The sequence below is a fragment of the Sparus aurata genome, chromosome 7, assembly GCF_900880675.1.
Source record: "Sparus aurata chromosome 7, fSpaAur1.1, whole genome shotgun sequence".
NCBI lineage: Eukaryota > Metazoa > Chordata > Actinopteri > Spariformes > Sparidae > Sparus > Sparus aurata.
In genome coordinates, this window is record NC_044193.1 from 10074873 (window position 1) to 10092298 (window position 17426).

At 39.5% G+C, this 17426-nt stretch overlaps 1 protein-coding gene across 1 annotated transcript; it reads right to left on the minus strand.

Moving 5' to 3' along the window:
* Positions 1–9412: 9412 nt before the first annotated feature.
* On the minus strand, positions 9413–15361 carry LOC115585754 (monocarboxylate transporter 2-like). The gene is made up of 5 exons (XM_030424374.1): positions 15237–15361; positions 14889–15120; positions 14655–14798; positions 12138–13001; positions 9413–11690 (listed from the first exon to the last, which is right to left on the minus strand). Exons 2-5 carry the CDS (start codon positions 15103–15105, stop codon positions 11479–11481), a joined length of 1437 nt encoding a protein of 478 aa, XP_030280234.1. The 5' UTR covers positions 15106–15120; positions 15237–15361; the 3' UTR covers positions 9413–11478.
* Positions 15362–17426: the final 2065 nt, after the last annotated feature.

Here is a 17426-nt window from a genome sequence, read left to right on the forward strand (position 1 = left end):
GTTTATAAAGATTTAAAAAATAAGGCAGACTTTATTCTACTCACAACTGCAGCACTTACAGACTCGTTCTGGTTTTGTACCTTTCACAATAAAAGCCCTAGACGGTATATGCAGTAACAGCCCAGTGGGGGAACTACAGAAGAGCCACTCCATAAAAAATAGCTTGCAATATCAACCTTTATTTATATTTTTGAGATAGGCTAGCACAAATCATAGTCTATCAAATTATTTTGTTTTCCTAAGCCATCTTTGTTTGCATAATTCATTTATTAAGATGAAGAGGAACATCAAGACATACTTTATCAACCCTCGTTGGGAAATCAATTTTCTTTTTTGATTAGACTACATTATTTGCAGTGAAAGTCATATATTGATTTGCTTGAAACACAGACTAGGTTGTAATTATTTCTTTCCCTCATATTTGCTAAAATTGCTGCCTTTAATTATATTCTCAATTTATTTTTCAGCCATCATGGTCTATTGTCTTCCACAGCGTCCGTTGCGGCGTGAACATGTGGGCATGTTTTTGGCCTCTTAATGTTCTTGACTGCTAAAGAAATTAGTTTCATATAGTCAGCAAACACCTGGCGTAACAGGATGTTTTTATAAATGTCACCAAAGCATTTTTAGCTGCTGTAGATGTTGAATTTGGACAGCAGGGGGTTGCATTTTCACCGTCTCTTGTAGCAGTGCGCTTGCTGAGAGGCAAAGGGTGGACTGGGAAAATACAGCAAGTAAACACAACATGCTATTTTGCCGGTAATGGCTGCTGCTGCTATCGACGGTGAGAAAACATATAAATAATGCTATGTTTTGTTGAAATATTTAACACGATACCAAGACGTGTGTTCCTTTGTGTATGAAGTACAAAATATAACATGTGGGTCACCAGAGCTTCATAGGCTGGAAACTGATGACAGTTCTTGATCTGTTTGGTGAACTGAAGAAGCTTCTCAGTTAGAACTGTTAACTCTAGTGCTGTCATTTTATAGGACAGATGTATACGTGTATATTTTCCTTTGCTCCCTCCTAGAAAGTGGGCACTGCTGTATTTTACTGTATTTGTACTGTAGTTGTACAGTTTTTAAATTTTTGTTTGTTGTTGTTGTTGCTTTGAGCCATACCAATTTATTTTTGTCAATTGCAAATCAGTGGGACTACATTTTATTCTACTTATTTTATTTTTCTTTCCATAAGAAATCAACTCTCAAGTTTGGGAAGACAATAAAAGAAACCCATAAAAAGCATATAGGGAAGCCTGAATTCACGCCTGTTCCGTTTTGCCCCACAGGACCATATTTTGGGAATTGTACGGTATTGATTGGAGCGAAACAAATTATTTTTTGATCCTGCTTGATTTGTGCCATGAACCACACATAAGATGTTTGTCAATTTAAAAGATTATGTTTCAAATAGAGAAAAAGTCGTTATATAAGTAAAATATCATCTAGTTTTGTGTTAAACCGCTCAGTGAACTACATCGTCTCGGCCAACAGAGGTCAACAACACCAACATGGCCGCCAACTTGGCACAGAAAAGGTACAAAAAAAATATGAACATCACGATAAAACTGGTCATATTGACAACTGCAGACATGTGAAAGAGTAGTTTGTTAGTTCTGCGAGCTATTGATATAAAGGAGCAGCTCACGAGACGACACTGTGGCTGTGTAATCTTTAAATTTATATATTTTTTAGTTCGTTTTATGACAAACTGCGACTTTCTCAAGGTGAAAAGTCATATTTTGATATGTGTTATTCATGTCACAATCCAGACTGGATCAAAGACCTCATTTGTCTCTCCTCCATTCACTACAATACACAGTTTTCTGAAACAAGGTCATCATGAGGTCCACCGGAAGGGGCGTGACTTAGGCTCTCTATGGAAGTGGTCCATCACGTTAAATGTCTCGGTTTTAAATTCAACTCCACCTTATCCTTCAAAAGAATAGGTTAAGAGAGAAATGCAAATAACTGGATATTACCTGACATCCAGGGCACCGAAAACATTTGAAAATGCGATGTACACCCCTGAAGCCCGTTCTCTCTCCGTACAAGTCGGCTCTCGTGTCAGACAGAAAGCTCAATATTTACCGTCAGGGCAATATTTTCTATTGGTAAATATGGCTATCTTAAGTAGAAATAACTTGTGAAATGCAGTAACAATGACAACTGCCAGAGGATAAAGAACATGGCAAGGCTCCTAAACCTTTATAATAGTGCTTTAATTAAGCAGGGGAAAAAAAGGACAGATGAAGAGCAGCTCTACAAGGTCCAGCTCCGGCCGATGCTTCTCTGTACAAGAGCGTCTCCATTGTGTGATGCTGGATCATTTGAAAACCATACCACCTACACACCGTCATAAAAAATCTCAAGGCCCCTTCTTTTGAAATATCAGACCTGTGAAAAATTTCCAATCTACATAGTTCATTACTCATTTCATTATTACCATTGTTATTATTGGCTGACCTGCTTCCGGCTCGGCTCAAGCCCTCTGCCAGTCGATTAGCTTAACATTTGTCTTATGAAATATCAACTAGTATTTCATTTAAAATATTCTTTAGTTGTGTCTAACGACTCTGTGATGCTGTAACTGCATCTTTTGACTTGATCAAGATCAACTTAATCATTGCTGTTTTCTGTATCTGCCGCTGCTCTGCTGTTTCCCGTCGATCTGAGTGGCTTGTTTTTCCGTCTTGAGGATTCTTGTTTTGTCGTCTTTGCTCTTTACATTTTTGTCACTTTTTAATTGTTCCAAACATCTCAAGGTCTGTCGGTGGAAAATTTGCCAGATGCCTACCACTGGCACAATGAAGGGAAATGTTAATTAGCATGTGCTGTGCAGAACATTAATAAAATGAAATGAAACAGAAAATGAAATGAAATGTTGTCCATCAGGAGCAAAGGGAGAGAACGTGGTGTGGTGTTGTTGTAGAGACGGGTCACTAAAATGTTCAGTCGATGTTGGTTTAACTCTTAACAACCATTGCTCCCTTACCTCAACCAACTAATTCTAACCCAAACTGTGATCTTTCCAAGGCAATTAACAGGTTCTCTTCATGTGTGAGCCTCGCCGAACCTTTGCAGTTAGCGAAATAACCATGTTAGTTTTGCCACAGATAGATATGCATTTGCCCCTCTTGAAAACAAATCCTTGAAAGGACAACAAAGGAGATTTCTCAAGACTCTCAAGAATGCATCATCATTATCCTCTCTGTGGCCTTCAACCCCCAAACTATCTGTTCTTAAGGAGGATGTAAACGTTTGAATTAGGCTCACAATAGCGATATATAGTGTATTTTTTTCAGTGATTTCCTTAAATAGCTGGGCACAGCAGTTTTTTTACATCTTGAATTGGGGTTTAACCGATATGGCTTTTTCATTAAAAATCAAGGAGAGTGGAAACCCATATTTAGGACTGAAATTTATTTCAAGTAAAGATGAAAACCAGTGATGAAACAAACCTCCTTTCTCTGCATTACATTTGTTTGATGAATTTAGTCACTAGCTACTTTGCAAATTGGGATTATTCAGTGGTTATAGGCTGTTAATTGTGACGTTTTACCAACTAGATATTGTCGTAGGCGGGACGTCATATGAGAGAATGTTGAATCAGTAGCACATTTTTTCATCAGTGTATTTTATTGGCAATCTGACGAAAAATCACCAATATCGATAATTGGAAAATGCTGAATATCGGCCCTGATATCTGGCCAAGGCGGATAAGTGGTCTACTGCTAATTTTAAATGACTTTCCTTCCACTTGTGTAGTCATTTAAAACTGTTCGTCAACTGCATGAAATAAGAAAAAGAAAGAGCTTATTGTGTTCATACATACTGTGTGCAGCACACAAAGCCAGTTTTTATTGTCATTTCCTTCTAGGAGAATCAATAGGGTCTACTGTAAAGACATTTTAGTGACTTGTCCATATGGTTTATAGGTTTCAAACTGGCTCCAGGTCTCTTTAGGAAAAGAATGGAAATTTAATCACACACTTTTGGCGGGCTTAGCGAGGCAGCTGTGACAGTCAACAACCTCGTCATGTCAGCCTGAGACTCAGGAGAGACTGTCCTTGAAACACAAAGAGCGACTGATGACATTGATTCAATTCAGCCAGTGTAGTTCTCGTCAGTGGTACAAAGGCCAGTATACTAAAAAAGCCTTTTCAGCACAGCCAAACGACGATAAAACAACACAGCGTGCTCTGGGTTTTAAAATAAGTCACCAATGCCATGCACAGAGCTTCCATCATCTGCTGTTCCCTGCTCATCAACAATTTTTTGATTCGGGGTAATGATACACTTCATTATTTTTGGATCCTAGCCAGAGATGTGCAGATCCTGATGTGTAATTACACAGATGTTAGAAGTGGATCAGGTACTGTATGTGGGTTTGCAGTTGATTTGCGCCATCATGTTTCATCCTGCTTTTCATTTTGAGGCAAGGACAAGCTGATACGCCTCAGTTGCTCTTATAATTATTTCTGCTCCTCTCCCTTTTCCATGCCCAGTCTCTCTCTGTCATGCTCTCAGCCTCAACCCAGGGCAGCCAGGGTGTCGATCCCTGAGGACATGACGCTGGAATGCCTATCTCGGGCATCTGCAGATTGGGGTGGGGGGGTGGGGAACTGTCTTAGATTCAATACAATTTTCCAAATCAAACTGAGGAATTAAATGAAATCTTACAATGTTATCTCTCAGGTCGAATTGGTCGCTCAAGTGTGCTGCGCTGATGGACCGATTACGCAGCCCACTTACTTTTTTTTTTACCATCCGCATGCCACAGAATGCACAATGTGTAGATGTGAGAGTGCCCGTGCGTAGTTGTACGTCATCCATCCAGTCCTCTTCAATCATAAGTGTTCGCATGGCAGTGTAATTCAGTGTGGTATTCAAATGATAGATTATAATCCGCAGGACAATCCTTGTATTCTTCCTGTAATATGCGCACAACAGGCACCCGCCGTCCCCAGACATGCAGGCTTCAGTGGCTGTCTGTGTTCGCCAGATAAAGAAGAACAATAGTTCTAATAGGCAGCGGAGAGTCTCCACGAGCAGTGTTTCAGATGCGCACATTTGTTCTCACAAAAGCTAAATGTATTTTGAGTGGCAGATTAAGGATATTGGTCAGAGGCTCTGCATTGTCAACTGCGAAAAGTGGGGTAAATGTGTGTTGGGATGATAACTCACACATTCTTCGGCTCCACGGCGGACAATGAAGACGCACTGTTCCCCGGTTTGGGGAAATGTGTTTCACAGTTTGTTAATTATGGGTAACATAATCTCATTAAGTCCTTTTGCTTTGCGACTCAATTTCTTTTTACAAGCATTAGTCGTGATTGAGTAGTTTAAGAGTTTAAGTTCCTCCATTGTCTGAGTTCAAAAAAATGTCCGTCTTCATAAGGGCTCTGCTTTGTCCCATTTGTATTCCACGAGGAAGCCTGGTGTCCAGCAGAAGTAACAGCACGGTTTGGCTGGTTGAGCGTCTGTAATACCAAACTGTCTTGGCCCAGACACAAACAAACAGAAATTATATTCATATGGCATTTATTCAAATATATCTGAGATGGAGTCTGGTTTTAGAATCCTTTTCACTACAAAACCTCTTACTAATTCTCAGCTCAATACACCAGTGTTGACAGAAGCATTCAGATCCTTTACTTAAAGCTCTAATCAATATTTCATAATAAAATTAGATCAATGAAAATGTGAAAACACTCACACAAAGTTATTAATCTACAAAGAGTATAATCACCTAAATCTGCAGCTTCCCTCTGCTTGTAGGAGCTTGTTGTGTCGGCTCATTGTTTGGCTGTTAGCTACAACTCTTTGGTTTTGCTTTACTCTCACTGCTCTCATAAGGTTTTCAGCTGCTGCGGGCAGCTATATTAAGAGAACAAGCTTTAAAAACCCCATTGTTCACTGCCTGCTCAGCAGCAAGTATCATACAAGTCAGAGTCAGCAGACTAGCTGGGAAACATAATGGAGCATTGAGCACCTAAAGAGTTAAACATTTTTCTGAGGACTTGGTGGAGACCAAACACAGAGCCAAAAGAGTTTCATTATTGGACTTCCAAGACAAAAAAAACACCCCAAATAAATTATCAGCCTGGTCACTGGGATATAATGTTAGCAGTTTGTGTTTCTACAAACCACAGAAACATCTACGATTGACATTTGTAGCAAACACAGCATATCACGGTGGGAGGTGGCAACATTACAAGCCAACCAGGCGGGCAAATGGTCACCTTAACCAAAAGTTTTTCCTTTTGCGTTAACCTGACCAGAGCATAAGCGCTGCATTGTGACGAGACAGAAATGAAAAACTAAACCTTGTTCAGATTGGATGGATGTGTAAACAAACAACTGTGTGTTGCAACTTTGCATTTTAAACTTTAAGGGTCATCATACGTCAGTGTAGAAAAAACAACATCTTGTTTCTGCTGCACAGAAGTGGCAAGAAAGATTATTGCAGGTTTAATTCAAAGTAACAATATTACATGATAGAAGCCAAGCAATTATGCAGACTTGCCACTTTCAGAATGTTATATCGTCATATTTTTGTATTCTTATTATTAGGTGCACTTAAATATGATACAATGAAAGAAATGTACTGTTAGAAAGTTTCATTTGGGACTGAAACAATGAATTATAATCATAAATGTTAAATGAGTCTCAGTGTTCTCAGACTGAAGGATTCGCTTCACTCTGTTTCATAATCATTATAAACTGAATATGTTTAGTTGTTTGGACTGTTGGTTGGACAAAACAAGACAGTATGAATCCAAAATGATTCAATTTGACACCTTGGGTTGACGGAAAACTGGGACGGCAATCTTTCTCTGTTTTTTTGACATTTTTAAAAGCTAAATGAAAAATAATCGTAACATTTAATTCAAATATTCATTAGTTTCAGTGTGGATGGTGAAATTTACAAGTTTATCAAATGATTTCATTGAGGTAGATCAGTACCTTGCAAAGTAACTACATCCGCTAAATTGATCTTGAAAAGTTCAATGTAAATTTCCTCTAGCATTTAGTGGACTAGAAGTGTAAAGTGGCAGAACATAAACCCACTGAAGTATTGTACAAGTGGTACAATAGCTCAGATGAAGAAAACACTTTTTGAATGGTCTGCAGCATGTGCTGTTTAAGGCAATGTAATGAGGGGGATCATAGGAGGACACAGTAGTCAATTAAGGCAGGAGACAAATTGCACAACGGAGTGTCAAAATTTATTCAATCCCATTTGTTAGCTAACATTTCGTGGTGCAGGCTATCTGTTTTAGCTCATTTCAAACTCATTATTCTTTTAAAAAAGTGACGGAGACAAAAACGGTCATTTCAAAAAGTGGTTCCCAGTGTTGAGTAAATGCATTTAGTTGCAAACGCAGCTTACTGCACATTTATCTCTGTTCAAATGTCTCCTCAAAATGAACAATAACAAGTATAATCAGTTATCGCCACATTTTGTAGAACACATATCTTTCATCTGGTTCAGGCTGCCCCCCCTTCCTCCAGGGACCGGGGACGGTGAAACAAAATCTTCATCTGTTTTTCCTTCCTGAATAATCAGACGTCGGCTGCTCGTGCTAGGGAAAAACACATTTGTAAAAAAAGTATCTGAGAAAATAAGGATGATTTTAGTCTACATATCAAGGTGACTTTCATGGATGTTAAGGCAGCTGTGAAGATTATTGATTTTGAGACTAGGGTGCTCTGTGCCTTGTTTTCACCAAATGATCTCAGTAAATCTTGTGTTTCATCAGGGACGACAGTCAGTTAAAGACACACGGCAGGACATGGCGTCTCTAGTCTCGGGGAGGTGTGATTGAGTCCTTGAGAGCTCCTTGGATAGACTGACATGGCAATTGCTCCTCCGTCTGCGAGAACATGTCAGGATGCCCTGAGTATCTATGTTAGCAGGCCGGGGCTATCGATGTTTATTTTAGACCAGCGATGTGTCATTAATAGCTCCGTCCACAGGGCTGATGAATAAACTCTTAAGTCTCTGGTGCTCGCATGACGTTGCCCTCCCTCAGAGTGTAAACATTGTGAAGACAGATTAGTTCTGCCGCTGTGGTTAAAGGAGATTAGCAGAGATTATTAACAAACATGCTGGATTAAATAGACAGTATCACTCCCTTCTTTGCACACATCCCGACCGTGCGGTTCTAACAGAACTCGGGGTGCAGCTGCTTTAAACCGGCGGCGTGGCTAAAACATCATGTCTCAGCGCGGCAGCAGTCGTCACAGGGATTGGACGCAGAGCTGCGTGGATTCAATCTTCCTGGTCCCAATTAAAATTAGATTTGCTGACATCAGTCACAGTTCATCACAGTGATTATGCTCAAGCTGTTCACTGGGAAGATGATGGAGTTTACGGGAACTGCCACTTAATTGGAGGTCTTCACTCTCTCACTTCACGTCCACGCGTTAACCTTTCTTTTATGGTGCAGTACGTGATACATTCATCACATATCAAAAAAATCAAGTTGAAACGTTTTTTTTCAAAAGCAGTTTAAAGAATGTATGAACACTTCCCTCTACACATTAAAATCACTGAGTCAACACTGACCCAATTTTGTTTTACCCACTTAAATATGAATCTACTGACATGATATTATTCGCGTCTGGTCAAGAACATCCTTTGCAGTTTTACAAAGCCTGGATACCCTGGTGAAAATTAACATGTACATCTACATTTGTCTATGCTTTAAGTTTTCCCAGTTTGTGAAACCTAATACATGTACTCAACCTTTATTTGACAGCTATAGTTTACTACTTACCCTATAAATTGAGATTTTGCATTCAAAACACAAGAAGAACTTTAAGACATTGGTGCGTTTTCACAGTTTGAGGCAATTTACATTACTTTTTTTGGCTATATGCATTTACAAATGTGAATGTAATGAAAAATTAGACCCCATCTCTCTCAATCAAGCCTGTGGGCAGTTTGTTGAAGTTGTTTTCCACAACTTCATGCACATTCTCAGTGCCTCTATCCGCGCCGCTAACAGCTAGCGACAGTAGCTAACGTTAGTTTACAAATGGAGTGAGCTGACATTAACTAACAACCAGTTTCCGTCACAGTACTGACGTTCAGCAGAGCCCCTTTAAATGTTTCACTGATAAATCATTAAGTTGATTAGCTATTATCTATAAATATTATGTGTTCATCTGATTACTTATTTGCATAATTTTCCTTGTAAAAACATCAAACATTTCTTGGTTTAAACATCTATAAAGTGGTGATTCTTCTTCTTTTATAAAATTGCAGTAAGAGTTTTGAGGTTTTGGACTGTCAGGCACAAAAAGGTTTGTAAAGATGTCTCGACTCTAAAATTGTGATCAGCATTTGCCTCTTTTGTCCTACATTTTACAAATTAACATAAAAAAAACACATACTGTAGCTCCCTTAAATCCAATTTATTAACACATTAGTGACGTTTTTCCAGCTAATGCTCTTCTTACATTTAACAAACCACACAATGAAATGATCCATGTGCAAATTATTCCATAACAAAATAATCTCTAGCTGCAACCCAATGTTGAATACTTAACAATTAGCTTAACCATAAAGAAGAGTGAAGTACTTACACATTAAAGCGTGATAATAACATTCTAATATACTATATGATAGCTTATATATATCATCATTAGACATACTGAGGTTCCTTGAGAAATGAGTTCTGATATTTGACATACATTTTGCTGATAATGCCTGCATGCTTTTCCTTGAGTAACACTTTTATTGCATTTCTACTTAAAGTGGAGTATTTTCACAGTGTGGTATTGATACTTTTACTTCTGCTGACTTCCAGTGTATGCACATCATTTTGTTCAACTAAAAGTAAATCTGTGAGAGGTTTAAGAAAAAAAAGCTAGAATGTCTAACACCAGCTCAAAATAACCAGTTACGGTAAATAAACCAACAGTAATATGAAATAATTCACTGCCGCTGGGTCAAAACAATCCTTTGTTTAACATCAACCCAGTGTTGCATTCGCGCAGTATTGATTCAAACCAGAATCCACAGACAGCACCGCCCACACATAAGCCATGGACTTACACTGTTTATCTGATTTTTCAGATAATGTTATCTAAGGATATAAATAAACATATTGATTTGCTCACTTAAGCAATTTTCATCCATCTGGAAAAAAAAAAAGGAAGTCAATATGCACCTTGCAGGGACATGATAAGAATGGATCATTTAAGCATGCATTTGTAATAATGGCATTGTTCTGTCCCTGAATGGCTCCACCATGTATCTTGTATTGCAGGTGCTCGAGGTCTGGCACTCAGGGGCTGTAATCACGCGCCATGTTAGAATAGAGAGTTTGACCTGTGGGTGGATGATGTGACCTGACATAATCATCACAAATTTTATCTTCTGCCATGTATTTTCTCTCTGTGGTGCAGCAGATGAGTCAGAATCTTTGATCTCGTGTTATTAGGTTCCTCACATTTGCAGACTTTTCAGCCCTTCACCTACACATGCAAATTACATCTTGTTATGAAATACACACAAGGTTCACCGCGCTTATCTGAAAGCTCGGCGCTAAAACATTCCATAACTTCGTGCTGAATTTTTATGACTCTGCTAAAGCGAATGCCCCGGTGAAACATCTCCAGCAGATCCCCAAGACACTGGAAATGTATTTTACTGTAGACTAGAAAACTTGAAGTGTGAATAAAGAATTTTTTCTCTAAAAGTGGGAAGTAAATTTATGGGCAGCTTGAGGGGATTTCAGAGAAGGTATTTTAAGAGAGATTTTGTTGAATCTTCACGATGGTTTTCTCGTTTTTTTAATTGCTGTGCCCTTGGTGATCAATTCATAATATCTGGCTCCCCTTGGGAGGGCCAGGACCCAGACTTTTGGAAAGCAATGATCAAAACAAAAAAACAAACATCCATTGAAGATTCCTGTCATTTAATTGCAGTTTAATAGGAGGTATTTTGCTGCACGTTGAGTTCTCACATGATAGTGTCCAGTGCCATCTGGTGGTAAGAAGATAATAACAGGCTCTGGCTCTCTCTCTCTCTCTCTCTCTCTCTCTCTCTCTCTCTCTCTCTCTTTCACTCTCTCTCCATGTTGTGGGTTTTGACTTGTCATTTTATATCAGTCCCTCAGGAAAATTACTTTTGATTCACCCACTGCAGAAACAAAGAGGACCCATATTAGTTCATGGAGCCATTAGAATAATTGCAGTGGAGCAAACAGAGGTATTTATGGCTGATTAATGAACAAAAGCCATTAGAGCTGCAGTTGTCACCTAATGTACTATAATAACATATAAAAAAAACCCCATTAAAATACCAAATGTTGTTGTGCAGATATGTAGCAAAGAGTCCAACAACCTCATCCAAAGTGGAAAAAAACTTTTATCCATAATAATGTATATAATGTGCGTCTCGCTATAATAAAGCTTATGCAGTGTTATTTTTCTACATCCACTAGAACAAAAATCACAGTCATCCGTCCGCTTTTTCATCCTGGCTCATTTTGAGCTGGACGGTCTCTTCGCAAGTCCTCATCTCCGCGGCCATGCTCTGCCTCTTCTCCTCGTCGAGTCTCTTGTAGTTGAAGTAATGCATGATGAAGAAAAATATGCCAGGCACCAGCATAAACACGCCGCACGCGTAGTACATGTATTTGTAGTCTCCGAAGATGTCAACCAGAGCTCCTGCAAGAGGAGATGCACACTATGTTAGTCATCATTTTAGAATTCTCTAGATTTTGTTCATGCATTTAGAATCTGATGTAGGGCTGTCACAATATCAGATTTTCACTGCAGGATTATAGTTGCAAGACAAATTCACGATAACGATATTCTCGCAGTATCTATAGAAATTTGACCAAAAAATGCAAGCAATGAAATCTGCCTTTAACTTTGTTTACTGTATGTTTTGTCAGTTTTTTGGCAAATAAATTACCCCCAAAATATGACCTCAGGAAGGTGGAGAAAGTCTGTAAGCTTGACTGTAAAGAAAAACAATATCTACAAAAAGAACAATTACTATCAACTACTCAGTTACTAATGAAAAGGTGACCAGGTTAACCAACAAAGAAAAAATGCACAAGGCCGAACATCATGACAACCCTGATCTGAAACACAACTCGAATCACAAACCTGAAAGTGGAGGTCCAAGGAGCACTGGTCCACACTCGATGATGGTGACCAGTCCAACTGCACTGGAGAAGCGGTGAGATCCAACAAGGTCCATCAAAACTTCAAACAGCAGTGCAGACACCATTCCGAATGCCAAACCAAAGAAGACGGCATACACAACCAGGCCTGTATATCCAGACGCCAGCGGGCACAAAAGGTGACACACACCATTGTATGAGACTGCGAAACTGAAAAAGTACTGGATCCGAGGCCTTATCCATTTGGAGTTGCCTAAGAAGCCAGTTGTTGGTCTGATAAACATGTCCACCAGAGCAAAAATAGAGAGCAAGAAAGCTGCTGAATATTCATCAATCCCTTGATGTTTGGCGTACGGAGCCAGAAAAACCACAGGCGCGAAAAAGCCGAAAAACATGACCACATTACCAGTGAGATAAATGAGGAAGCCCCGGTGTCTGAAAAGCGAGACGTCAATGAATCTGTGCACACAGCCCTGACTCCTGCCCTCACTCTGGTTTTCTTCAGTCAGGAGGTTATCTGACTGTGCACCGGTGTCCGCAGTGGCAGCTTCCTCAGCGGCTGCCCCGTTACACTCGGCTGGTTCAGTCTTCGGTTTCTGTCCGGCAGTTTTGTTGACTGGTCGCATCAAAGAACCAGCCACACAGCAGTTCAAAACAATGGCTCCCAGGATGAGGAAGCTTCCTCTCCAGCCAAAAGAATCAAACAGGAATTGATTGAGAGGAGCTAGAGTGAAGAGAACGACTGGACTTCCTGTCATGGCGAGCCCGTTCGCCATAGGCCTTTTGACCTGGAAGTAGGTGCCTATGATCGTCAGGGCCGGCTGGAGGTTGAAGGCCAGGCCGAAACCTGGTGAAATAATAAAGCAGCTCATTATTTTTGCATGACCACCGGATTTTACTTGGATCACATGAATACAGACTGAAAACGGTGATGCTGAAGTCTCAGTAAGTTTAAAAGACAGCTAAAGAAACATTGAGGTCAAGATAGTTTCTGTAAGTAAAAGTACCAATTCTACAGCAATGCATCATATTCCATAAACAGCACAAGGCATTTGTAGCAGTGCTGTCCTGTGAGAACCGCGTGCAGCATCATTAAGAAGTCAAGTTTGAATGAGGTCAGAAAAACAGCCTGTTTTCAGCTTTGTGACAAGGTGTTTTCCAGCTAATCTAGCGGGGGTTTTAAATAGTTTATTAAGCTTAAGAAGTCAGAGAATTTTCTCAACTCATAGAGGAACACTTAATCCTTCACAACAACAAACGTTCACATTCAAAGTAACAATGTTTGAAGGTTTTTCGCTGAGGGGAGAGGAAGATATGGAAAATCATAGAGTGAAAAGTGACTAGTAACTAAAGCTGTCAGACAAATGCGTCCCTCTAAGATGTGCTGGAGTAGATGGATAGAGTTGTCGGTACTCAAGTGACCATCAAAACTGCCACTTGAGTAAATATACTCGCTATTACATCATCTACAAAAGTTAATAAGAAAAGAATGTCTAGTGAAGAAAACGTGTGTCATTTTTTAACATTCATTATCTGGTTTTCATTACAAAATACTGTATATCATAAAACTTTTTCATGACATCACCGGGACATCAACTTGGGTAGTGGGGTAGGATAATGCCATTTAAAATGATAATGGTGATATCAATTCTATCATCAACTAGAGACGAAAGACTAGTCTGATACAAAACTATCCACCTTGAGCTCCTTTGTGTGAATTCAAGCTATTTTCGTTATAATCAGAGCTGATATGAATAGCCGATTGTTAAAAAATTAGTTTTTTAAGAAAAAAATGGCAAATGTTTTGTCACCAGCATCTAATTTATGGGGATTTCCTCCTTTGCTTGTCTATATGACAGTACAGTACACTAAAATGTTTTGGTTGACACAAGAAACAGGGACTCTTTGCAACACTTATGATATTTTATGCACCAAATGATTTACTGATTAATGTACAAAAATAATCTGCAGATTGATAGGTAATACAAAAACAGGCACTTCCCTCGTGTACAGGTCTTTTCAGTGCCACTGCAGGTAGATCATCTCCACTAGATTAAAGTTTAAAGTCTAAGAGGTTTGTTTGCTCGCTGCCAGAAACCTGATCATGTGGTCTGGCAAACATCACATCCCTGTAGCCATTCATTGATTTAGTACGCCGTTCTCAAAAGAACAAGGTGTAATAGTACCATTTTAACATGGCCTGTATGTTTCCTTATGATTTAAAAAAAAAAATATTTATACATTCCACAGAAGGGATGGCCCGCATTCACCCTGACACAGGTGCACAAACAGCACAAGTGGACTGGCACTGACAATCAGAGAACCCCTCCTGAGTCTCAACCAGCATCCTCCTGTTCCAGCCAGTCGCAACCGGGCAACGTAAAGCAAACATGAGAAAAGAGCAGCAGCAACCTTACATGCAAACAAACCAAAAACTCAAAAATCTAAATGAACGCTAGCTTAGCTGACATGATTAGCAATGAGACGACAAAATATTTACCTCCAATTACACCTACGCAGAGATACAGATGCACGATAGATTTGCCAAAAGAAGCGAGTACCATGCCAGTGCAGACCATGACCCCACCGACCATAACGACGGGTCTGCTGCCATAGCGGTTGACAAGTATGCTGCTCACAGGTCCTGCACAGAGGAGAGAGAGAAAAATCTTTGGTAGTTACCTTCTCCTTTCACAGAAAGTTTGCAGCACTTAGGGCTAAGTCTGCCACTGACCTGCTGCATACATAGAAGCGAGCATGACCGAGGACACCCAGGCAATCTGACTGTAGGAGACCGAAAAGTATTCCTGAATCTCCTTAAAGTAGATGGTGAGCGACTTGGGAAAGGCATAAGAGAATCCAATGGAGATGAAAGCTCCGAGGACGACAGCCCAGCCCCAGCCTCCGTCCGGCGGGGTGTACCCGAGTTTTGTTGCTGCTGCGGGGGGCATGTTCTTTTTCAGCAGCTGGGGAGCAGGTAGGAGAAGTGAGCAGGGTCTTAAAAGAACGTTTTCAAAGTGACAGTAATGATCGCACAACGCTTACTCTAATGCACAGACTCTGCTTGTCACAAAGGGCTTACCTCTGCTCAGTCCTCGAAAGTGTGTTACCCAGTCTGAACTTTGTTGTTGTACTAGGCTGTGGCGGTCTCCCGCAGAAAGACCCTGCTCTGAGGCCTTTGATCTCATCACGCGTGCTTGCACGAGAAATACAAGTGGCCACACAGACACACACACACACACGCATGCACGCACACACACACAAGCAATTTCACTGCTAGAGTCTGTGATTTTAAGGCATACAGTGTAACTATGAACAGAAAAGCTAAGCTAAGGATAATGTAAAAAGTCAAAATACAATCCGTTTAAAAGTTCTGTGTAGTCCTGCCGAGGCCCTTTGTACTGTTTGTGTTTGCATGTTTCTCTGAGATAGTGTTGATAGATTTTTTAGATTTTTTTAAATAACCAGATTGGAGTGTCTGTTTTTGGTTAATTTAATTAATTTAACACCTGAAATCTTGTTAATCCCATACTGGGTAATGATTTATCTTAATGTCTTCGTAATAAGCGTTAGTTGATAAGGTTCTTCTCAGTCCTCATAATATGCTTATTATTATTCATAAGTCTATTTCAGTGTTAATAATGGAGAAGGAAATAGTTTATCTCTTAAGCATCTATAATAAACATGTTAACAGTTTACAGAATGCTTAAGAATGTGTTTATAATAGCATTATAAGCAGATTTATTCAGTTTAACCTAATAGTAGTAGTAGTTTTTAATCCTCCACTAATCTCTTGTTCTTGCTTCATTGAGAAAATTAAATACTTTATTATGCATTTATTATAAGGAAATATTGCACTCATTAACAGTTAACTATTATTTTGCAGCAAGATAGACAGATAGACAGACAGATAGACAGACAGATAGATAGATAGATAGATAGATAATTTATTTTAAAACTCTGTTACTGTTACTAAATCTTCAGGTTGTTTACTGTTTCAGTGCACTGAAGTCATTTCACAATCTATTGTTAGACTGTAAAATATCCTGCCTTGGTTACATATCCTTCTCACAGTTGTTTGATAACTACATTTGAGGGATTGTTGCACAAAATGTATGTTAGCCAATACATTGACAACAGATTTTTTTATTGTACCTCTTAAGATCAGAAGATCAGGATTCCTCCCAAAAATCAAGTGCCCAAGTCATTATTACGTTATTTGATCTTAAACATGTTGACATTCAACAACTGAACCAGGAAAGCCAGATGTTGGTGTTTGATATAACTTCAAAATTGGGAAAAACAATTCCCATTGTTTCTCTGAACGGCCTCCTGAATTAAATCACGTCTTAGCTATTCAGTGTGACCTTTTGATAACAAATATAACTTTTGAAGTATTTATTTCACTTCCATTCCCTGAGCCCTCCTGAGGAGGCCCAACCCTCCCACTTTGAAAACCTGTTGCCTGACCTGAGGCGTTCACACACGCACAGCTGGAAACCGGCAAAGGAACCCCTTGTGATTCTAAGACAAATTTCTTCTCTGTTTGTTAGCGTTCAAAAACTGTATCCCTTGAGTCTTTACCACAGATGTGGCATCAGGGCCTCGTGGGACATGTGGTTGTTGGAGGCAAACGAATTAAGATGTCTTTTATCATCATTTAAAATAATGAGGCGCTCAAATTTAATTTGCCATTACAGAAGAGACACATTCAGTTGAACCATGTTATGAGCAGGAAACGGGAGTATCGTGTTCTAGCTGTTCAGACAGCAAAAAACTAAATTGCTTCTACTGTGTAAAACATAACTGGTGTTAAGTATAAGTTTCGAGGGTACTAATAAAGCTAACTGTGTCCCCTCTAGTCTTTCAACCAATGTTAGCAATTACAAGGGTTAAATTAGTGAGTAACTAGCTAGTAACTATGAAACACTGCACACAGTAAAAACAGCAGCATGAAGCTACAAATGTAGAGCAGGCTGATGATGAATCAGGAACAGAGTTTCAGGTGAGGTGTTGACAATCAGTCAGTGCGTCTACATGACACTCAAGAAAACCGAATTACTGTCTTAGTCTGACTATGATGGGATTTCTAAGATGCATGTATACACCTTAGTCTGACTAAAATCGGACCGGATCGGATTTCTCATAGTCGAATTAAAGCACCCAGATTATTCGATTGATAGTCGCATTACTCCTGCATGTATATGTTCCAGCGGATCGGATCGGATTTTGCGGTCTGCGTAGGCGCGAGATTTTTCCCCGGGTCCGTGAG